Source organism: Hippoglossus hippoglossus, chromosome 17, assembly GCF_009819705.1.
Source record: "Hippoglossus hippoglossus isolate fHipHip1 chromosome 17, fHipHip1.pri, whole genome shotgun sequence".
NCBI lineage: Eukaryota > Metazoa > Chordata > Actinopteri > Pleuronectiformes > Pleuronectidae > Hippoglossus > Hippoglossus hippoglossus.
This window is the reverse complement of record NC_047167.1, coordinates 13,455,391-13,479,741: the sequence shown is the minus strand read 5'-3', so window position 1 is coordinate 13,479,741 and position 24,351 is coordinate 13,455,391. Positions and strand designations below refer to the sequence as shown.

Below are 24,351 nucleotides of genomic sequence, written 5' to 3'. Positions count from 1 at the left end.
AAACTACAGCAGCACACAACACTTGCCAACAACAGTTAAGAACAGTTTCAAGACCAGTCTGCATGATTGAGTTCCAGGCCACTTCAGATATTTGCCTCCTGTTGCTTGATGTATGAGGGAGGTTATTGGAGCGCATGTGTCTGCTTTGCTCGTCAAAAAGAACCAGAAAAGAAAATCAGAATATGGATGAAAACAAATTTAAGAATTTTATATATACAAATATACAAAGAGTAAAACTGCAAAACCCAATAGTGAAAATCATAAAGTTCTATTGGTAATTATTCCTGGCCATATCTCTTCCTTTACCGTTGAGTTTGTAAAAGTCTGTAAAGTTTTAGGTAAATGACAGTCACTACTCAAACCTGTTCTCCTGCAGCATTTCCTCAGAAACATAAATTCAAACCGACAGCAACAGCTGTTAACCTTCACAACAGGCAGATTAAGAGATAGCACAACATAGGAGAAACAGAAAAGCTGGCTTTGTGCAGATTGGCTTGTCTCACATTTCTTGTGGACATCCTGCCCCAGGCTAAACTAAGCTGCTTTTAAATGAGGTGTCCAACCTAATTACATATACAGCCTTCTTTAGTGAGAGCCTCCCCCTTGGCAGTTAGGTAACGAGGGGTTAGTGTGTGAAGTGTAAAATGTCAATGATGTTTTTCACCTCTTGCAAATGCAAAAAAAAAAAGACAAGAAAATTGTACAGAAATCACTCCAAAAATTTAAAGGAAATTATTGGTGCATTGCTCAAAGAGCAGAGAGAGCATCTTGCACAATGGAGCTTTAAAGAAACATTGAAATCTCAATCCCTCTGTTCTCAGGCTGTAAGGATTAAAGAAAACAACCGACATTGCCTGGGAACTGAGCGTCACAGATCATTGTGCAGACGAAAGTGAGAATTTTTGCCCTCATGTTCAAAAAGAAGATGTGTTAGTAGTTTACCTTTCGTTATCAGATGAGCGTTTGAACCTACTTTCCAGCATTTACCTGCATATAAGACTCAAATCAATCGCTCCTGTCATGAACCCAGGTTCTGTTCAAAGTTTACCTGTTTCAGCCTCTGTCGAACTCTTCCTGCTGACTTTGTATCCCTTGTAGGACCAGATGTAGACTGTGTGGACGACTCCCGGCCTCAAGCCAACCAGCCTGTACGAGGTGCTGTCACGGCCTACGGAGATCTCCGGGCTGGAGCCCTCAGCGGAGGTGTAGCTCAGCATGTATCCCTCGATTTCTGCCTGGACTCGATCCCAGGAAACCGTTGCAGTATCCTCTGTTACCTGGGTGGTGACAAAGTTTTTCGGAGCATCGTTGTCTAGAGGAGATAAAGAAACAAAACAGAGATGAGAAAGAACACGAAACAACCAGATGAATGAAAGGGTTGTTAAGAGGATACGTCCATCACGTCCAGGCTACAAAAAGCAACTCCACCAAATTTCACACATGCATCAGTTCCCATAACAATGTTAAGAAAGAAAGTAATAAAAAAAATCCTGGATCCACTCCCTTGATCTGGATCTGCACAGAGTTCATCCGGCCCACGAGTGGAATGATGGCACTTGGTCGGTCCACTCCTTTTTTTTGCAAGATATGGCCAACAAGTGAGCCATAGCAATACTGAATGTCAACAAAAGATGCCAAAGGTGGCCTAAATTAGTTTTGTGCTGTTTAGGCCGTATTCACTATTTACCACATGGGCCACTTGGTTCACTTCCTGACTACAACTCTCCTGGAGCACTGCATGTTTGCCAATAATGTTTGCCCGCATTGGTTTTTGGATTTTTTTGGCCACATTTACTATTTTACAAGTGGGCCACTGTAGGCTCACATCCATTTTTTACTTTTTAAAGGCGAGAAGTGCAGCATCATTGCCTGAAGTGGCCCCACATTATGCTTACAGACAAACAAACCATGAAACAATCAAATGGAGAGAGCTGAAAACAAAACCTAAAGAAATACAAGTAGTTCTGCCATGGATCTGTTAAGATGATGGTAATTCTAAAATGAAATGAATTGATTGTTGTATTATTAGTAGGAAACTAAATGAAAAATGTTTTGATATACAGTATTTCCACACTACTATGTTTAGTAGTACTATGTTTAGAGAGTAACACTCGTGGCTACAAGGATTGGGGAAAAACTTGTATGTATTTGAGCAAATGACTTTGATGTGTAATTTGGAGTCCCTTCCTGAAAGGGAGGACAGTCTCAACAAAATCAGGGTTGTATTTCGTTTGAACTGCATGGGGCTGAGGGTTAACATGACAATGGTGTAAATCACCCTCTGTGGGTTTGTATTTACCACAAATGCATTGAGCTGATGTGAGTGGAGGAAGCAGTAGAGTAAGAAGCAGAATCAGCCACGGCAGCTTGTGAGTAAGTGGAAGTCTTCAGAATTATAGGGCACTTGTCACTGCTGTTTTTATTTTTAAATCAAAAGCGTATGTAGCACGCAAAACTTTTCCCAGATATAACTTCACGCCAGCTTGTTATCCCGAGTTTACTTTTTTGCAAACGTTCACCAAAGCAGAATTTGTACTAATCCAGAGAAAAAGCTCTTCATAGAAACATCACAAGCCAGTGGTCGGGTTCGTAAAGTCAGTGCTTCAAAGTCCCAGGAGACATGTGGAAGGTACAAGTTGGGACGCATGATGCGTGTGGATGGGAGGGAATCTCAGTGAACGTGAAGAGAGAGGGAGGAAGACATAAAAGAGACAGACACAGAGGAAGTGAAGGGAGATGTAAAAGCAATCATCATTTCGGATGATTCCTCTGTGGTGGCGGCTCAGTCGAGGTCAGTCTTGTGTCAGTGCCGAGTCGTCAAGGAAACTGACTGATGATGCACCTTTTTTCCCTATTTCATAGGGATAATATAGAAATAAAAGGGAAAGAGTTGGGGAACGATATGCAGTTAATGGTGCTGCTCAGGGCGATTGTGCCTTTGTGGTTTTCACAGTATCCATCAGTTCTCCCCAACTTTGTCTCTTCCCTCTCTTTTTCTCCTGCTGTCACTTTTCTGTCCTTGCGGCTGCACAGCTCCAACGTCTGTCTCGAGCTAAACCACTGAAAGAATTTATAACTGCTGCATTTTTCAGCGTTTCCTCAGCTGAACATGAAATGAAAAGGCGATCATGCCGAAAAACGAGTACCTGAAGCGAGCGATGTCAAGTATGGAGTCAGAATGCTCACTTGGTCCTTCATTCATGTGGATACAAACAAAAACATTTACTGGAGTGTTTGAATGTTTGTTCCAGTTTCTTTCTGTTGCAGAAAGTGTGCAGTGTCTCAATAGGACATCAAGAAAAATCAACAGCAGTTAGTTTCTGCTGTGTGACATGCTGCTTGTGAATGTTTTGTCATTACAACAAACACTTACAAAGCTGTATTATAATATAATGGGCTCCGAGGCACAGACAGTGAAAGAGATTGTAATTGTGGTTGTTCAGCATCTCTTTTTGGGTTGTCTAGTAATTTTGAAGCTATTTGTTGTGGGTCCCTTTGTGTAGCTTTCAGTGACATTTCTCTGGAGAACAGCCCTTGATTCGGTATTGCTATAAACTAGAAATATTGTGACCTCTTCTAAAGAGATAATGTTTTCATCTGCATTTGTTTGCTTGTATGTTAGTTGTCAGCAATACACAAAATACAGTGGACGGAGTTTATTGATTGAATTTAAGGGCACTGTTGGGTCTAGGCGAAGGTATGCGCTCCTCTTAGAGTTATTCTAGTTTTTATTTTTTTGCCACAGAGTTTACAGAAGTGGAACTCCGTGTAGTTTCATCTTTTACTGTCTAGTTTTGTTTGTGATAATCAATATAAGTGATTTCTCATTTCAACGTAATCTCATGTATTTGATTTGCAACCATCTGACTAAAACTTGAATCTAACTTTGCCTTGTTCTCCTGCAGAGCACAGGTCTCCTTCTCCCTCTCTGCTGTTGCGTTGTCGCCCTCTGAACAAAGAAGCACTGTTCCTTTCGCTCTTACAGGCGATATAACTCTGCTGCCTGACAGTCTCTATGTGTTATTAGATCCTTTTTTTTTTCCCGAGCACTGCTCCTTTCTGAGGGAGCCCGCATTTGCTCTGAAGTTACAGTCTATGATGGATCGAGTTACCCCAGACGTTCTCCGCCACTAGCTGCAGAGCGACAGCAGCTACCGGGCTACACAACGCGAGCCGCGGCTTCAGCCATTTGGAAAACAGCTTATCCATTATGGGTGGCATGTTCGGCAGAGGCATCGACCACAAAGCGCAGAGTAACAGGCCATCTTTCATTGTTTACAGCCTCGCAGCTTCACGGCCTCACTGTGCAGTGGCAGCCATACGTCCATGTGTGTCTCAGGATGGAACTGAGGGAAAATATGTGTCAATAAGGTGCCATTCTTTTAGAAGCTGTCACTTGTAACTTATGTTTTGAGCAGGAGTCCCCTGGCTTCAGGCTTTTTTCCTGTGTTTTCCGATGTGAACTGTAAGCAGCTCGTAATTCTTTAAGACAGAAATGACTCCTTTACTTTATTTGTCCACATCTAGAGGAACACAAACATGATATGAATAGCTCCTTTGGAACATTGTAAACCATCACCTCATTATCCAGTCGGTGGCAAGGTTTCAGTTTAGCCAACAGAGTTTCTTCCTGTGTCAAACTCAAGATGCAGTAATTCAGTCAAATCATCAATAATTAAAGTCATTCATTATTAATGTGCCTTGATGAATAACTTATTGTAACCGACAAAGCGAGTGCCATTTCAAATTTCAAATTCTTTCCAGCATCTATTAAGTGGAGCTGGCTCAGAAAACGTCTCATGCCCGAGCCTGTGCGGACATGGAGCTCCCACTGGACCACATCAGGTGCTAAAATGTGTCCAGATAACATCGGGTCGCCACATTCCCTGTCTCTGCCTGAGTCCAGCCCATCTGCTCCTGGTTTTACGGGCCTTGGTGGTGTCTTAATTGAATTTGAAACGGCAGAAGCAGCCGTAGCGTGTTGAGTTTAAACCCCATATAATCCTTTGGCAGGTCAGCAGCTCTGAAACCTCTGCTCCGAACAGAGACTTCCTTTGATTCTGGTGTATTCGTGGCTGTTACCTGTCATTTAATCATTTTCATATTGACATACAGACATGAGACCACCACAGACAGAAGATGATCTATGAAGCAACACTGAATAAACACGAGGAAATCAGCCATAAATATTAAATTCAGTTACAAGCTGCTAGACAGATTATATCCGGCAGCACCATTCAAAGCACTTTCAAAACATGTTCAGCATCGGAGCTGCCTTCTTGCAGAGATGAGATTAATTGATTAAACTTGTGTTTATTTGTCGTTTTTTTGGAGGGTAGTTAAAGTGCCATATACACGGTGGAATTTAGATCAATATTTAAGGGTCATGGCACAGTATGAACAACTCCAGTGTCATTAAAAATATATACCGATATTACTGTATACTTGTAATACTGACAGTGAAGTGTGAAAGGAGCTGAAATAAAAAGAGAAAAGAGAAAGAATGGACGAGAGTGAAGAGGGAATGTAGGGAAAGCGCAGGGCATCTATAATAGAAGGAGTCGGCTGTAGCCCTGGAGGACAAAGCTCACTTTCATCTAACAGTAGCTGCACAGTAATGCATTACCTACTGACACTGCCTCTTAGTGACCCATGATTTTCTAACCTGCCTCATACATTTCTTATAAATATCTTGATTTCTAATTATATTTTTAATGTCCCTGATTGGTGCCATCATTCCTGATTCCTATTTTTTGCCCAAATTTCATACTGTAAACTTTTTTTCTGCATGCCCAAAAAGGTTCACCCTCTCCTAACCCCACAGTTTAGTTTGTTTAATCAATTACTGACAATGACAGTGGAACAACAAATAAAAAAGGATCCAAGATAAATTTGAGAGAAGTTAAGATCAGCATGGTAGTAGCAGTCTGTTTATTTTCTCTATAAATCCATCATTGAACTTATACTGACTCACATATTATCCCTGGTCATCCACAGCCCCCCTACAGAGGCTCTGTAGTCCTCCCCTGGGGAGAGCTGCCCCCACTCGGAGAACAACTGCTGAGACCACAACAATCGGCGTCATCTTCCCTGTATTTTCCCATATTTCCTGCGTACAAGTTCTTCTTATCTCTCACATATTAGAACCTCGCCGGCCCAATGCTAACGGCATGTTCGGAGAGATAGTGGGTGAGAGAGTGGGTGACTCCTCCGCTCTCCGTTGCGTCAGGTCTGTCTTCATGAAACCACCACGTGCTCGCTGGCAAGCCCAGCTGAGGGCTATCCTCCTCAAACAGCTCCAAGCCTTTTTCCTGCTTCGCCTTAAAAATGAAGCATTGCAAAGTGGAGACAAGCCAACCGTCTGTCTGGGGTGGATTAGCAAGCATTCACAAGCACCTGCAATTAGGTGGCCCACTCAGAGGGAAAGGAGATTAGCAGTGACAGGGCCCCTTGAGCACCTGACGGGCTTCAAAAAGAAGAGAGGTGAGTCTCGAAAACACCCGGCAAACACTGATGACTAAAACTAAAAACCATTAAATTGTCTGCCTCAGGGTTTTAAAGATGAAGAGCCATCAACCTGGAGACTGCTTGTGAACCGCTAAAAAGGAGGGAGAACAGGAAAACAGAAAGGAAAGTGCATGATTGGAGAAAAGCAGCAAAAAACAAAGCACAAATGAGCAGAATAATGGGAGCAGCTGAAGATCTGTGTGTGTGTGTGGACCGTGTGTCAGTCACTGAAACAATAGCTCCAAGTCAAGTCAAGACCAACTGTCAAAGAGAGAATGTAAAATTAATTCCTCCTCACGTCTTAAAAATTTGCCAGAACGCAAAACACAGAAATCCGACATTGCCAGACGCACTTTGGAAATCAGGAACCATCTCACCTCAGCATCTTGTAGTCGTTACACCGCTCATATCACGTTTCCCCTCGGTGACCATGCTCACCACAGCCATTGGAAACAGTCCAGAGTATTAGACTGTGAATTCCAGCCGTCCATTATCAACCCATAATTGTGTCTCTTGCTGGCTGCATTTATTATTCTGTTGTCATTGGCTGCGTGTGTGGAAGGTAATACCAGCACCGGCACTCTGTGTGTGACAGATTATGTGTTTTTCCTATTAGCTTCTGACCACTGGTGAATTATAGGTGCCTTGACAAGAACTATAAGAGCTGCCTTTAATGCTGCACAACTAAGTGGAATATGGACAAGTTGACTTCCACAAGTGGCTGATCTATCACTTTAAGTGTTCATTTTAAGTGTCATCTACGTTGAGACGCTGCCGGTTGGGGCACGAATGTACTCTCGGTGTAATTTCGGCACGGCAGCAGCGGCAGTCTGTTTCTGATAATAACTGAGGAGCCACATTATCTTCAATAACTCTCGAGTGCTGATGCGTTGACACTGACCTGTGGCCCCGGTGACAGAGGACGTCTTCCCCTCAGTTGTTCCCTTGATGGCCTGCACTGAGATCAGGTACTCGGTTCCTGGATACAGACCTGCACAAAGACACCTTTATCAAACTTCAGGGAACAGGGAAATATGTAAGACTTTTGATGCTTGATACAAGTGGTTCCCAAATTGAAGGTACATTTGGAGGGTAACAAAATGATTAAAAGGATTAAGAAAGAAACATGTTTCTTCTTTTTTACCTCCGCCACAGAGGTTATGCTTATGATTGCGTTTGTTAGTTTGTTAGCAGGATTATGCGGAAAAACAGGGTTGGGGTTAGGGTTATGACAAATGTGTATTTTTAGGGAACTGATATTTATGAATGTGTGCTATTTGGTCCAATTAAAAATCTGCATCTAGTAAATTTAAATGTGGTTTCATAAGGGTACTGTCGGGCCTTGGCGGAGGAATATGGAGTATACTGGGTGACATTCTAGTTTTATAATGTTCAGCTAGTATGACATATTGATAATTCATACATGTATTTTGTATTTACATATCCAGTGTGCAAACCACATATGTGTGTATACTAACTGTTGTTTAACAAAAGTTACAAAGTCCTTCATTATAACAAACGGAGGATGTCTTCAGTATAAACTGTGTTCGCTCTGTGACAAGACCTACCGACTATAGTGTGTTTGGTGCGCGCCTCCTGGCTGCCCTGTACATTCAGCTCCTCCTCCTGTCCCTCCGGGTCAGTGTGTGTGAGCTTGAAGTGATCCACTTCAGCTGGTGGGTTCTTCCAGTCCACCAGGATAGACACTTCTGTCTGGCCAAGAACCTGAATATCATCGATGGCCGAGACATCTGGGAAGGATACAAGCGGTGGACAACAAGTTGGATCTGGGTGTACAGACGTGAGCCTCAAACTGGAAAACCTGCATTAACGTAATCACAAGCATCTGTTCTGCTCCCACACGCCCTTGAGCAAGACGATGAATCCCTACCACCCATTAATGTGGCCTTCCCAGAGCAGCAGCCGAACAGGAATTTGCCTTTTGGCCATTTATTGTCACAGAAAACCAACATATCAAAATATTTTTATTTTGTCCTGCTATAAAAATGAAAGTCATCTCTTGGGTAAAATGACGTTATTCTACTCCAACACTAGAATGACAGGAAAAGTTCATGTTTTCATTGTAAACATACACACTAGTGGAACATGGTTCTCAGTCATGTAAGCACTGTGTACTTGCCGATCCTACATGATAAGGGGTTGAGGGCCGTCAGGATTTGAGCATGGTGAAAAAAGACAGAATCATATGAACGATCAAAAGAAAACAAATGGTACCAAATGAAAAAGGTTCCATTTTTTAAGACAGAAAATGTCAGTTACTGTGTTTTCCTAAAGGGAAAAGAGAACATTCACTTAAACCCTCTTTTGAAGTAGATCATCGTTTGAAGTTGAAAACTATGAGCTCAGTGAAATCACTGCCTCATGCTGTCTGATACTCACACAACCAAGAGCCAGATGATGGCGTGTTTTCTCATGCCCGTACAGGAATGCCAGACTCAGTAAGGTTTTCCATGGCTAACCAGGCTAACCACACATTAGAGTCAAACTCGGTCTCTCGCTCTGTCCGTCCGTCTGTCTCACGCCTACCAACGTCACATCTGTGTCCTGCCACATCTGTGAGCAAGTACGATTACCATAGAACACATCTGTGGACCCGTTTCCCTGTAATTACTTTCAAATTTATTGGTTCACAAACTTTTAGCGAACTCCTAATGAATAACTTGATGATGACAAGCTCCAGCTTGTACGTTGCTCCTTTAGGAAAACAATTGAACTACAAGACATATTGTTTTTATTTATTTACAGGCAACAAAAAACATTTTACACAAGTAATTGCAACGTTCATATGTGAGTTTATGTCCAAATATGCAAAGTCAGTGTTTGTGGCGACTTCTCACCTCACATTGTTACAGAACAAAATAACATTAATATTTTGGCGTGCACTCGTGGAGACACCTAAAAGGCATCGCTGACCACCAGTAACTGATCAATGCCCTGCTTATACATGATGATAATGTGCAAATACACATGAGTTTACATCTGTCCACACTAAGAGTAAAGTTATGTCAACGTTTCTTCTCACCGAATAATCAGAGCCACCATTTCTGCAGTTTATGGTGTAATCAGGTGTAATTGATTCTACTCAATACTATAGTGTCTGTTTCTGATTCGTTTGGTACGTGTAATAAAGTAGTTTAGGATGTTCTATATTTGGAAACCAGACCGTAAGCACGGTGATTGAAGGATGTGTGATAAATGAACATGTGTTAAGGGTCCCAGTTGCAGCCCCTGATGACCTGATTGAGCTGGAACACAGCTGCAGAACATTGTTAAGTAGTAATGGAACAGAGCGTTTCATTCCTTTTCAGCAACAGTCTGCTTTATGAGTGAGAACGACACCCTGTCCTCAAACAACCGTCGCCTCAGGAGTCACATCGGAATGCTGAGTTTGGGGCCTTGGGTGGAGGTGCAGTGAGCTGGTGGGTAAATGCTACACTCTGCCCAGATAGCCGAACTTTTAAAATGACTTCGCTTTTAAATTTCCTCGGTGAATATTGTTAATAGACGCAGATTTTTAAATGATTTTTAATAAAGTCTTCATTACTCTTGAATTTGCTGGGCCTGATTTTGGCCGTTTAAGCCACTGACAATCACTTAGTTACACTCTTCTCCCAGGAGATCGTACTCACTCAACAAATTCCTTTGGGGTGAGGTAACAATGCCAAAATTGTTTTGAAGCTGCTCTTTAAAGGTTAAATTGTTGCATAATGTTGCCTTAAGCTGAGGGTGCCATGCATGCTGTTGCATCCTTGTAGAACTGGACCCATCGTCCTTGGCCTCTTCCCTATAATCAAGTGCCTTAAGCTGCAACACCTCCTTCTGCACAACATTTAAGTGCTTGACATTAAGTGTTTTCACGGCTCATCATGCATGTGCTCACATTTGACCCCAACTGTTACCATTTAAACCACAGAAACTAAATGTCCCAGACCTGCAGGCAATACCTGGCCTCCCTGCTACGTGATTCTTTAATGGGTCACATCTGTCCACGAAACACAGAAACTACACCCGGCCCAATTCCACCTCATCAGCAATGAAACTCGTTTTGGAAAATACTGATCTAATCAAAAGAAACACATGTGTAATGATGTTAGTTGTGTGTTTTTTTCAGATCCGATCTCTCACCTGTTGTAGCCTCGATCTTGTCTGCGTCACTGTGGATTTCTTTGATGACTGCGTACACCTGGACAATGTAAGTGACCCCAGGAGTCAGCCCTGTGATGAGGTAGGAGTTCTTTGTGTTGGGAATCCGCACCTAGGATAAAGCGGGTCGAAAAAACTAAAAATGTTTAAAAATGTGTCTCCATGCTCCATCCTTTATCTGACATAAACCGAGTGATAAGAGAAAGTACCTGCTCCAGGGCTCCAGCACCTTTGGGATGATATGTCAAAATGTAATATTCTGCCCCAAGAACTGACTCCCACTCGACCAGGAGAGAGACGTCCGTCACCTGCACCACCCGCAGACCCTGAGGTCCAAACACTGAGGGAGACAGAGAGAGAGGTGGATAAAGAGAAAGAGATCAGGTTTAATGGAGGTGGCAGAACATTTTACTTTAATTGTATCCGTCAGTCTTCACATTACTTAAAGGCTTTAAAAGCCAATTTTCTCAGCTTGTGGCTTGAGCTGCCTGATCCAACAATTTTCTGTCAAAGACGGAACAGTTACATCACACGAGACATTTTTGGTATTTCTTGGATTACGCTCATTAGTTTGAGGTGAATGAGGCTTAATTGTAAATTCATGATTTTGCATCTGTGCACCATTCAGGATTTAGGAATTGATTTCCTCTCCCAAGGAGGATATGATATCACCACTGTCGGTTAGTTTACTGGTTTGTTTGATTGTCAGCAGGATTGCATTAACACTACTGGATGGATTACCACGAAAGTTGGTGTGGTGGGAAGAACCAATTAAAATTTGGTGAGGATTCGATTTAGAATTTTTTTTTTTATTGTCAACATTGAGAGATTTTTGGGACTGATTATTATGACTGTGTACAGTTTGCTGCAGATTAAAATAAAAATTAATTTAAGTGGTTTCATAAGAGGCAGGGGTCTGGGCGGGGGTAGTTTTTTTCTGAAGTGGTCAGAGAAAACACAATGTGTTGTTGTCTTCCTACCTTTTCATCACAAATGTGCCTCAAAAACAAGACCGCAATGATTTTCCAGATTTTTTTGATATTTTATCTTTGGGTTGTCATATTGCAGGGAGCAGAGAAACAAGACGGAGTAGCCACAGCTGAGCCGTTAGATGAAGAGCTGCAGGCGACAAGCTGCTCACCTCCAACTTCTCACAGAGGTAACTGTGCCCTGCAGCTCGCAGGCTCATGCTGGGTGCAGCATGAAAACAAGTCACGGTTGCTCACAGGATGATGGAAAAAGACCAATTAGGGCCTCACTTCTTTATTGAAACGTCTCCGAATTCTGTGACGTGACGTAATAAACCACCATTTTCTGTTTCCACCAGCAACAGGTGTCACCAAATCTCTGTGGCAATCACAGTAATTCACCAGATTTCATAGGATAGAACTTTTCATCATACAACCTGCAGGTCTGAAAGATATGTAGATATGTAGAAGATATGGATCAGGGCAGAACCCGATAAATAAACACTTTCTTTAACATTGTGAGATTTTTGTCAACATTTTGATTATTTTCCCAGGGAATAATTCATGGATCTTGATGAAAGAAATCCGGCCCATTCAGGGTACCGATTTCTATGAGTGTGAAATCAGCAGCTTGATTGAATTTAAAGCAACTGTAGGGCCGGATTGGTGGTCTGCGCTCTACTGAGTGCCATCCGTCAGTCTTTAAAGTGTTGAAACAGAACTCAATGGCCTCTTGGAAGTGGGATCTCTCCTTCTCTTTCACCTGTGTGTTCCTCTTACACCATTTAGAAAGAACCAACCAGGCAAAACGTAATGAATTTTGCGAACATCAAGGTTTCCTCCCAAACCTGAGATGGAAATAGTTTAGAGAAAATATTTTCTTCAGTGGTTATACAAGGCCAGAGCGCTTCAGTGGCGTTGATGGAAAAAAAATACGGTGAGGGGGCAAGAAGGTACAGTATATAACTAAAGGGGAGTATGATAACAAAAAAGCAGCCAAAAGACAGAAGGCAGCAAGTCAGCAGTGTTGGGGAGTGAAGGCTTTCCAGGAACGAGACCAGTCTGTGGGCGCGGTAGATTGAAATAAATGGTACATGGTGTTAGACTCTGAGAATTAAACCATACACAGAAATGTAAGCATATTTCAAGCGGCGAAAATGTGAAACGGGTGGTGAAGGAGTCAGCTACAACTTCGGTAGGGATGGAATTCACATCAGCTTCAGACACTGTTCCACACGGCAAAGACAGGAAGCTGAGTGTTTTCCCTCAAATGTAGCAGTCGTTTTCCATATCAGTTAATAGCCCCCTGTTGCTACTTGAGGCGCAACTATCGACAGCCTTTACCCTCAGGTTATATTTCGGGAACAGCTGGGGTGAATAAATTAACATATGAAGAGCTGAAAAGGTGCTGATTTGTGTCTCCCTTGATCGAAATGGAGTGAAATATAATTTGAAGACGGAAAATGTGACTGAAACAATATTTTTTGAGTTCTTGGCTGCAAAACACTGCAGGAATAAGGAAGTATCAGTGACTCATGGTTACATGTACATCAATACTCTGATATAAACCTGATGAAGACAGTATTCTGAATAAGACGCCGCCATGTAAACAGGATTTTCTTTATTTTTTTAATTAAAACATGGACTATTCTGACCACATTATGACATCCTATCCGACTTTTTTCAACATACGGCTCTGCTTAATCCTGGGTGTAAACAAGATGGAAAAATAAAAAGGAGTTTATGCAAAATTAGATTAAAAACCACTAAATGGTACATGGTATCATTGTATGTTAAACTATTCCAGATTGGGGTTTTAAAACTGTCGGAATAAGGCCAGACATTATGGTGTGTTGGACGTGATGAGTGGTAAGTAAGTTTCAGGATCTATGAAGTAGGAACTCAAACAACATCTATTTCTGAGTTCCTCTGAATCCTATAAGATTACATAAAACTCCCACCATGTTTGAAATATTTTCAAATCAGGCATGAACCACATTTTTGAGACAACCCACGTGAAACTGGGAAAAAATGGCCAAATACGGTTTTGAGTCAAGAACAAAAATCAAAGGGTACATTATGAAGAACACAATCTCTTTAAATGTGTCCGTAGATGAAAGTAAACGTCTTTGAGACACTGACAGAAAGTCTGATAAGAACATTAAACCCAAAGCTCCCGGGTTGTGTTGATTTAAAGAACTTACTACATTCATAATATCCAGATTTTCAGACGTGGCTGCTAAATGATCCTCTTTTTCACTATAATCTGAAGGATAAAGAAAATTCATGTTTTCTTTGTCTTAGCACCCAAACCACGTTACCTTTGCCTTTGATTGTAGAACATAGATAGTAATAATGAAGCTCAATTAACATATACACATAACATTTGTATACTTATATTCATGTTGTATACCAAAACTGCACTTTCCTCAAGTACGCTTCTTTAGAAAACCTTTTTCTGTCTGTTGTGAAAAGTGCCTGTAATGTAAATATTAGTATTATATTTTATTTTATTGCCTTTTTTATTCTTTTTTTATACTTTTACATGTTCTCTTGTCGACCTTATTTCGACCATCTGCTGCTGTAAGAAGTTCATTTACCTGGCCTGGGATCATTCAAGTTGATCTTATCTTATCTTACCTATGAAATGCATTGGACCTACACTGCACTATAATGGGTGTACGGTATATCTGTAGCCACACTTTGGGAGTCATGTTGCCGTCATCACCCAGGGACCAAATCATCCAGGTGTCGAAATGGCAAAAAGCCACATGAAACAAAGAATCTCTGAACCCGTGTTGCTGTAGTTCTCCTCTTCTCCCACTGCTTTTTTCCACTATTACTAACACCTAATATCAACATATTGGCTTTTTTTTCCCTGCCTCCCACTTTCCCATCCACCCTGACTTTTCCTCTGTCGACTGCTGCCACTGTTGCTGTTGGACTCCGTTCAGCCGCACCTACACATGAAGCTGCGGATCTGTCTCTAATTATTCCCTCTCTGTGCCTCTGCAGAGCAAAGCACAGCTTGAAGAAACTGAATCGCCATCGAGGGTTTCGACATAGCTGACCTGCTACTGTGAAGACTTTATTCCCATTTCAAGTTTCTAAAACTTTCGCTCAGCACCTGAAGTTTGCTGTCCACTTTCTTTTGGTTGATTGACATGCCGCAAACTTTAATAATGTGCAACTTCGGGTTGTGTGCCCTCTGTACGCTGGGTTAAGTGTAGAAGAAGAACTGTCCCAGACCAGTACAGACAGACATTGTTATACGAAGGAGATTATTTGCTACTGCTGTAATCCAAGAGGGAGTATGTTGACAGAGCAAAATTATCCGTCATTCACTCACAGCCAAAACTCCTCGGGTTCTTCACAGTCCCAATGTGTGAATTCAACTTTCCGTGCCGGGCAGCTGCTACTGCTGCTCACCTTTCTGCTCTTCTGGCCTCAAATTGCCATAAAATGTAATTTTGTCCTCTGCTCCCGGGGCAGTACAGCAAGAGTGTTTTGGCAAGAAACGCATTCAGCAAGAAAGGTGATGATTTTTCTGCGGGGTCAAACATTTCGATGGAGCCCCAGAAGACTGATGGGTGTTCCCTGTGGTATTATGTGACCCGATGTCATACGTTTTCAGAAGTCCAAAGCTGCCAGTGTCCACGGGGTCAGCGCACGGACAGGGCCCCATCACCTGCTGTATCTGAAATAACTGTTGGAGTGATGCTTTGAATTCCACAGAAGTAGGTCATTATAAGGTCTTCATAATAACTGCCAAAACTTTGGGTTCCCTCAGAGACACTTTTGTCAATAAACTGAGCGTTTATTGCTCATAGTTAGCTGTTATATTTAGAGTGTAAGATTATAGTTTAAGCTACATCAAGGATTCCACTGCTGCTCAATATAATTATTGTGCAGAATGTTAGAAAAGTCAACGGTGCCAAAAGCCACAAAGCAGGAGAAAGATGGTTGGGGTTATGAAGAGAGCCTCAACGGAAATGGTTATTACAATGTCAGATTATTTTGGCAAAAATATTGGCTGAGCTACAATGCTACCAAGTCATTTTCAGACAGGAAACGTGTGGAACATTGGGTCCCCACATTCTCCGCACTTTGCCGATTTGAAGAGCACAGTCGGAGTTTTCCAAATCACAGGTGTTCACAACAACAGGAAAATGTCCAGAACACTCAGGTGATGGGTGGCACCTGGGTAGAGGATACATTTGTATTATTTTTGCAGTTTTGCATCTGTCTCGTGTTAAGAAACTTTATCAAAACACCCACTTGCTCGCTGTGAATTTTTCGGACAATTTCCACTCACATGGATTAATTCTCTGGACACTTTACGAGGGAGCTGGTGGGAAAAACATTGGAACAACTGACACATTTATGTTTTTCCATACAGCCCCTCCAGATAGTTTCAGGAGAATGTCCGGAGATCATTGCATGACTGAAAGCAGAACTACTGAACCATTTAATGCATCTCTTTTTTTATTTTGCAAACGTACAAGGTATTTTGGTAGCAGGCGTCTTATTAACTGACTGCTGTGTTGTTGCTATGAGGCAGCAAAGTCGAAGTGGCCACTATCATTTGTACAATTGTTTGAAAAGAACTGGATATTGTTGGTGATCACTGTTCAAATGATGTGTTAGCCAAGGACCCTGAAACATTCAGTATTCTAAACAGCTGGTGGAGGATTAGCAGATACAATGGCAGCTATTTCACCGAGGTCCCAAAAGATTTAACTAAACAATGTGGGAAAGAACTGAATAAGAGGGTGAACTGTGCATGAAGGGGTAAGTGTTACATTCTTAATGGTCCCAGAGCTTTTTATAGAATCTGTGCTTTCTACAAGAAACCAATCAATATTCACTGCTTAATGTCAGCAGAGCCACAGAGGCCACTGTATAAAAAGGTCAAATGAGAATCTTGAGTCCCATGATGAAATTATGCAAACCTGGAGTCAGTAAACTGCACAGTAGAGAGACAATAGAGTGCTCACATGTACCTTGCTAGCAAATCAGCCATTACCTCTAAAGTAGTTCAACTAGGCATGTGGGTATTCTCCTTTTTAATACACGGTCTATGGTGTTCACCAAGCCTCTAACACCGTCGGTATCACATGGACCTGTGGATGCTCTGCTACTTGCGACCAACTGATATCCGTCCTTTACTCATTTTTTATGTATTTGCATTATTTAGAATTTGAATTGCTCACCTGATGAACAGTCCTCTCCATAGAAGCCTTCATCACAGATGCACTGGCCGTCCACACACCGGCCATTAGTGCTGCAGTCATTGGGACACTTGGCTACGCTGCAGTCTTCGCCACTGAAGTGCGGGAAACACACACATTTCCCGTCCACGCAGCGTCCCTTGTCGCTGCAATTGCCCGGACATGTCAGCTGGCCGCAGTCGTCTCCCGTGTAGCCCTGCTGGCAAACACACTTCCCGTCCACACATCGGCCATTGTCATTACACTCATCTGGGCAGGAGGACACTGAGCAATCGGAGCCTTCCCATCCCGGGTTACAGAGGCAGCTGCAGGTGTCGTGTTGGTAGGTACCATGGCCACTGCAGCTTGTGTCCACACCTTGAGATAGAGAAAGGTTATTCTGTGTGCTAGGTTGTAGGTATAGGGCAGAATGAAATGTCTCTCCTGTTCACCCTTATTGATTAGATTCTTCCACATATGCACACTACTAGAAAACACACTTAATGCAGGAAGAGAAGACACTTGTCGGTCAAGAGTTCGGCGCAGCCTCTTACGTATTTAGACTGTGGCACCACCTTACCTACAGCACCACCTGTTCCACAACAGCCCTGAGTACACTGGGTCTTTAGGTAGTTGACTTCTTCTTCCAGCCCATTGACTCTGTACAACAAAGACTTGAAACTGTCAGACTCCGCACAGTCGCACTTGGGCGTCTGCAGCCTTATGTTGTGTCTGAAGATTATATCGTTCTGTCCGTTCGTAGTCGTCTCTGTCTGCAGACCTGAGAAAAAAGGACAGATCGTCAAAAATACTGTGATGATTCAGGATAATCACAGATTCAAGTACACCTCTAATGCCCTCCTCTCTGTCTCCGCCAAGGGGGTTGTCAGCGTTGGTTTGTTTGTTAGCAGCATTATGCAAAAACTACTGGACAGATTACCAGGGAACTTGGGTAAAGAATGAGGTTTGGGTCAGAGAAGAACTTATATAATTTTGGTGCATTCAGGTTTTTCTTTTCACTTTATTTAACATTGCCAGATAGAGTAGTTTTTTTTATGTTTTCACCAATTCCCTAGGGAATAATGCATGGTTCCAGATAATGAAAAAAGATCAGTCATATTAAAGAGACTGTGTATTAAAGGGACAACACATTCAGAACTCTGCAGCCGTGTTCTGCTGTTAACACAGCAAGGTTCTCCTCCTTACATACAGGGCTCTGAATGGGCGAGGACCGAGTTACATGGCTGACTCTCTAGTTAAATACGTTCCCTCTAGAACACTGACATCATCTGCAGCAAATCTATTAGAGGTCCCCAAAAACAGCCGAAAGAGAAAGCGGAGACACAGCTTTTGTAAACTACGCTCCAAAGATGTGGAACAGACTGCCACTAAATATCAGAGAAGCTAGTTCAGTAAACGTCTTTAAAACAAAACTTAACTCCTGTGCTTTTATAATTTTTATCACTAATTTATTTATTATTTATTATTAATATTAGAATTTGGTTTCATTTAAGGTGGACTGTTGGGTCTTGGCGGAGTTTTACGCTTTACTGAGTTAGTTTTGAATTTGATTTGAATAACCTGATTCGTCCTGGCTCTCCAGTTTACAGCTGGAGCTCCCTGGCATGTCGATTTTATAGACGTGGCTGAAGGTGACTCCCTGCTCTGGGGCTGAGGGGTCTGCTTGGTTGTCGGCGTAGCTGAGGTGCGAGACGGTGCTGAGCAGGGCCCACAGGCACAGGGCCCTCCGCAGGAATCGAGTGGGCATGGCTGGATGACAAGATAAGAGGAGATCATTGTTAAACCAGACAGTAATAGCCAGTGTGCAGCAGGGACTATTTCCCCAAAAGGTAAGTGCATTCATTAACGTCTTTTTATTTTTACCTGATTCAATCATATCAAGAGGAACAAAACAGAACTCCTGCACTTCGGACTGACAGGCACATCGAACTCACCTCACACAGAGCAGCATGAGGCTCTGAGCTGAAATTTAAATCCCATCTGTTTGTTTTTTAAGCAATTTTTAGAGAGTTGGTGTCTTTTGCATGAACTATGTGTAACAGACAACTGGGACTGAAGATGTTTGTCGTCACAGCTCACTGGACATCAGTCTCTGCGTCGAGACTCATGTTTGTACTTTCCATTCACAGTTTTATGGAGAACAGAGGACAGAAATAGTGTGTGGATTAGTTACATTACTGAATTACATTACAGTCAGCGGGGCACACTGGTTTTTATTTAAACTGTGTGTGTGTTCATTCCACCTGGCAGCAGAAAGTGAGCAGTCATCACTTTAACAAAGATCCTTTTTCCCACTAAACCATGAGTAGTGCTCGCTCAGGTGTTTCAGGGCTTCAGAAAGCATACAAACCTGTCTTCAGTGATGATGTCATTGTGTGTGATGTCATCTGAACTTAAAACCTCACAGCAGCTTCCTCAAGGAAGCCTAATTATACGGCTGTCTTAACCTTCACTCTGCGCTGTTTGAGACTTTGGTCTGAATTTAACTTTCTGGTGTGAATAATGATTCATTATTATAATAATTTGCTGAGCTTGTGTGGTCTATGTAAACACAAGACCTCTAATGGAGTGACTGAAAGCTCAGTAATAAAGTGTAGGAGGTCCTGCTGGCAACTGGAAAACTGTATAGTAATATACTGTAGCATACATGTTTGAATATATTAGCTGGATTTGTTTGAAGGATACAGTATTATTCTATGGAACTAAGTACTGCAAACTCTTAAGTACTACACATATACAGGTAGTAACCACAGAAGACGGAAGTCTTTCTCTGATTTCAGTGTTTTATCTGGACTTTTATAGTTCCTTTTACAGGAACTATAAAAGCTGAATAAACTATTTGTTGTGTTGTAATTTTAAAGAGTCAAACAGATGTAAAAGCAGAAAAATGTCTGGTGAGAGAAACAGATTCTGTAAAATCCCCCTGGACACCGCGTGAGCATTGGCCGGAACATTAAAATGTCAACCAGTTAACCTTAAACCTGCCAAATCCTCCGGATACCACGATTAACCCATTATCAGATTAACAGAGATCCTGTTAAAATAAATATGCAACCTCTTGAATACTTTCAGAGGCTCATGTGGAAATCTGATTATTCAACTGGACTCAACTTGTTTTCAGTCAAATAAACGTTGGCTTTTGAATCTTTCCTCTGATGATTTATGCAGGAGGTAACTCAAGCAGCTCTGGTCGAAATTCTCCAGCCCTTTTCAGGGAAGACGAATGGACATGTCATCAAAATAACCTGTTTCTTACAAGTCCAAACTCGATATGCTTGACCTTGTTTGCTTATGTAAGCTGTTTGATTGCTGCTGGTCAAAAGTCTGAGGTTTAAGACTGGTCCCTGTACAAGAGATCCAAACTATGACATCACAGAGAAATAGCTTTTTTTATACTGTGGCCAGGAACCATAGACTTCAGTGGGTGGTTTATCAATGGCCAAGATTCAGGAAGGCAAGCCAGAGACAAAATGAAAGAGACATTATGAGAAAATGATGGAGAGAGACAGATGGAAAGTAAAGGAATTGGAGATGAAAAACTGTAGCGTGAGAGGGATGAAGTAAGTAAGAGAGACTAAGTAGAGGATGATGGACAGAGTGTGTGTGAATCTGTGACAGTCTAGCAGTTAGTCACATTACAGATAGTATGATTTAGCCATGTGGAACAGAACTGAGCTCTTGCGAGATGCTTAACAAGCATGTTTATAGCTCCCTGTCGAGGTTTTATTCGATGCTAGACATTTTCAGGCGCTTTTTCTTATTTCTCCTGGAGGAGACAGAACTGTGACCTCCCACATGTAAAGCCACAACTGACTAGTAAGTCTGTCTCAGTGTGGAGGAGGGTGGAGATGGAGGGATAGAGAGAGAGAGAGAGAGAGAGAGAGAGAGAGAGAGAGAGAGAGAGAGAGAGAGAGAGAGAGAGGAAACAATGAATAAAGAGGGAAATGGTGCAAACAGAATTAAGAGTGTTGGAGAGATTGATTGATGGACAATGGATGAATGTGGAATGAGGAAGGTAGGAAGGAAAGAATGGATGGATGGATGCATAGATGAATGAATGATGGATCAATGATTGATAACTGGCAGATATATGGGTGGAATAAATGGAAGATAGATAGATAGATAGATAGATAGATAGATAGATAGATAGATAGATAGATAGATAGATAGATAGATAGATAGATAGATAGATAGATAGATAGATAGATAGATAGATAGATAGATAGATAGAGCGATAGAGAGATAGGTTATCTCTGCTGATCCAGATTACTTTTCAACCTGGGGCTTTAAAGCCGACTCAAGTAAAATTCAACATGTCCATAAACACAGTTCAAAATTCCTTCCTGACTATAACCTCTCTATGTGAAAGCAGAGCTATGTCAATGGGCCTGTAAAATGTTTGTTCACTCTTTTATAAGGGGGTAAGAAGTGTTGGACTCTACATGTGTGTACAGTATGTGTGGGACACTTTGTATTTACAGCTAACAAGGGACCTGCCTGCAAAGGTAACAACTGTAATTTAACCACATGGAGACAACAGTGTCTGGATCCACAGATAACTTTCACCGAGGGCTTCTTGGCAGTCCGTGAGGGATGCTTGTGTGTTGGAGCATGTTTTAAAAACGTCTCCTCATAATCTCAGGGCTTTGGAAAGGGTGAATGCACCGGGGAGGGAGGACAGACCACAAGAGCGAAGACAAACAGCTGCAGAAAGTACCTTGTACAGGAAATACAGATGGGGAGGAGGCAGGAGAAGAGGAGCACATTTGCCCTCTCCTCTCTGGAGAGCCATTAGGCCTCAGACAAAAGACTGACTGTTTCGCCAGGTTTCAACTCTGCACAAATCCCATCGGAGCAAACCAACAAGCACGAGGATGAAAGAGAAGGGAGGGTTGAAATAGAGGAGAGGCAAGGTCATGTCTTTACGCCCGGGGTTCCAAACTCGCAGCGTTTGTGGCCGTTCTTTTTTTTTTCCTTTCCCCCTCACGGCAGCTTGCAGACAGAACAGGGAAGCTAAGAATAAAACGAAGCTGAAAGCAATTATCGTCTGAGAGCAGCAGAGCTCATATCTTCATGATTCCGTCTGCCTCCTGCTGCCGCACAGAAGGAGACCTCGATAAGGACTTGGCTTCATCCGAACCACAGAGGCGCCTCGCCCTCTATGGGGCTATCAGATGAAAACCTGACCCACCGAAAAAGAAAGAAAACATAATACAACCCACACATCCCATAAGCTCTAGATCCAGATAATTCTATGATATAATAAAATCATTTTTGTGGCTTTCATGAGCCCAAGGGGTCAGTTTCAATCACTGAGGGGTAAATGAAAAAAAAAATCCATAACTTTGAGTTTTGAGTTTTTTATGAAAGAAGTCACATTTTACAATCTCATGAGCCACCCACTAAGGGTTTTATTGCCCCCTCCTCATCCTCTCTCTTTCCTTCTCTCTGTCTTCCTCTCTCTATCGTTTTGCATGGCTGAGGGCCCACATCTGTGGCTCATTTCGCGAGGCCTTCTGTGTATTCCCTGAGCCAGCACAGTAGCATTAAACGTAAATCTATACCGGACTGACAGCCCTGTGAGACCATCTATCACCCCTGCACATAGTTATTAGAAATATTTATGCTATTATCACAGAGGAAAATGTGTCCTGGCACCTTTATTGACAGGCAATAATAGTATAATGTAATATTATATAATCTTATCTATGATATAATGTTGTTGTGAACTGGGTTTACAGATCATAAGTTAGTGGAATAAGTTTTCCAATGTTGATTTATGAGCATTTCTAAATATTGTTTTAACTAATGAAAATGTCAATATGATTGCATAGAGCATCTGACTTCAAATAATGTATTTTATATTCATGTTCAAATTCATTGTTGCTCATAGCAAAACACAAAGAACGATGCACAACACTTCACATATATAACGAAAAGTTCACATATAACTTCAAACCCCGTCACATATGGCTGAATGGTTTGTATTTGAGTGCTTTTTCTGTCTTGATGACCATTCAAAGGGATTCATGCAGTTTTTCTGCCATTCACCCATTCACACACATATTTATACCGTGCACTTTCTCTGTCACACATCACTCACGCACTGTCAGGCACAGCCATCAGGGCCAATTTGGGGTTTAGTGTCTTCCCCACGGACAGTTCGGGATCAAACCACCGATCTTCCTGTTATATGGTCCTCCTGAGCCGCAGCCGCCACCCCCATGACATGTATCAGCGATCAGACCTTCCACAGCTTTCCCACAGACAAAGTGCTGCCATGCAAACTTAAACTAACATGATAAACTCCAGGTGTCAGGGTCCAACTTCAGTCTCTAATGTGACTGACAGCAGAGTCACAGGCTGTGGATGTGCACCGCCTCATTAAAACCTCAGTGACCATCTGATGATAGAGGATGAATGAAGGGAGGTGGAGGTGAGGGATGAGGAGTGGAGGAGAGACAGGAGGAAAGATGTGTAAGGGAATTGGCTGGAGAAGAAGAAAAGATGTCGAAGAGGGCGAGAAGCTGATAAATGGCTGAGTGGGAAATAAATGAATAGAGAGAAAGAAGGATTACGAGGGAAGCAAAAAGCTTAATTGGTTCCCTGGGATCATTTAAAAATGATGCATTCACTGCAGAGAAATCAAAATTATAAATCTAACCTCACAACTAAACTTCTGACACTGTCACAGGTCAACGGGTCTATCACATTTAAACGTTCAATTGAGAATTTAGTACAATTAACTTCTTTGTTTAAAAAACCATGGAATTAAAATAAGTTTCCTTACCCTTGAGGGTTTTCTTCAACTTTCTCTTCTCTCTTCTCTGCCTTCTCTCTTCTCTGCCTTCTCTCCTCTCTTCTCTCTGAAGGACTGAACTCCCTCTGCCACCTGTTGACAGGCCAGGCCGGCTGATTCCAAGACTTCTTTGCTACCGCTGACTTTCTGCTTTCCCCCCTCCCTCTTCAATTGTTAAAAATCTCTCCCAAATGCCTATAGGCCAATGGGCACTTAGCTCGGGAGTTTCTCCTCTCCCCTCCTCTCGTCCTCTCCTCGAGTGATGGTATGAAAATGGAGAGGGAGGGGAGGAGGAGAGATAACGAGCAGCGTTTACCACTTTTTCCCCTGAGTAAGTCACTTTCTTCCCTAAACACAATTGATTCCTCGTCGTTTCAACACTTGCTTCAATTTTTAATAATTGATTTTTTTTTCTTGCCTCTCTGTGTTTAGTTACAGAAGCAGGAGAGGTGGGAAATAATCTCTTTAGCAGAAGGAATCAAGGGGGCGAGTTTGAAGCCAAGAAAAACCTTGAGTAGGCAGGAAGCACGGGGGAGAGGTTAAATTTGACAAATTGCGTTTTTAAAAGTCATAACAGTACACAGAATAATACAGGAAGGCTCAAAGGACAAAGAACAAATTTCAATTAAATTGACAGATCATGTTTGACACGGAGAAAAACAAAAAGCTGAGGGAATTCCTG

General features: G+C 42.1%; 1 protein-coding gene across 5 annotated transcripts in view; it reads right to left on the bottom strand.

Annotated features, from left to right (window-relative positions):
• Positions 1–23,915, bottom strand: part of tnn (tenascin N) — a 34,581-nt gene extending 10,666 nt beyond the window's left edge. For 4 of the 5 annotated variants that reach the window (XM_034613121.1, XM_034613118.1, XM_034613119.1 and 1 more), the window contains exons 1-9: positions 23,661–23,915; positions 18,431–18,619; positions 17,430–17,630; positions 16,853–17,227; positions 10,881–11,011; positions 10,654–10,783; positions 8,076–8,258; positions 7,409–7,498; positions 1,049–1,312 (exon numbers count right to left, since the gene is read on the bottom strand). In XM_034613121.1, the coding sequence (XP_034469012.1) occupies positions 1,049–1,312; positions 7,409–7,498; positions 8,076–8,258; positions 10,654–10,783; positions 10,881–11,011; positions 16,853–17,227; positions 17,430–17,630; positions 18,431–18,617 (1,561 nt within the window). In that variant the 5' untranslated portion in view covers positions 18,618–18,619; positions 23,661–23,915. The remainder of the gene's footprint in view (positions 1–1,048; positions 1,313–7,408; positions 7,499–8,075; positions 8,259–10,653; positions 10,784–10,880; positions 11,012–16,852; positions 17,228–17,429; positions 17,631–18,430; positions 18,620–23,660) is intronic. The other variant, XM_034613120.1, reaches the window with a different exon arrangement.
• Positions 23,916–24,351: the final 436 nt, after the last annotated feature.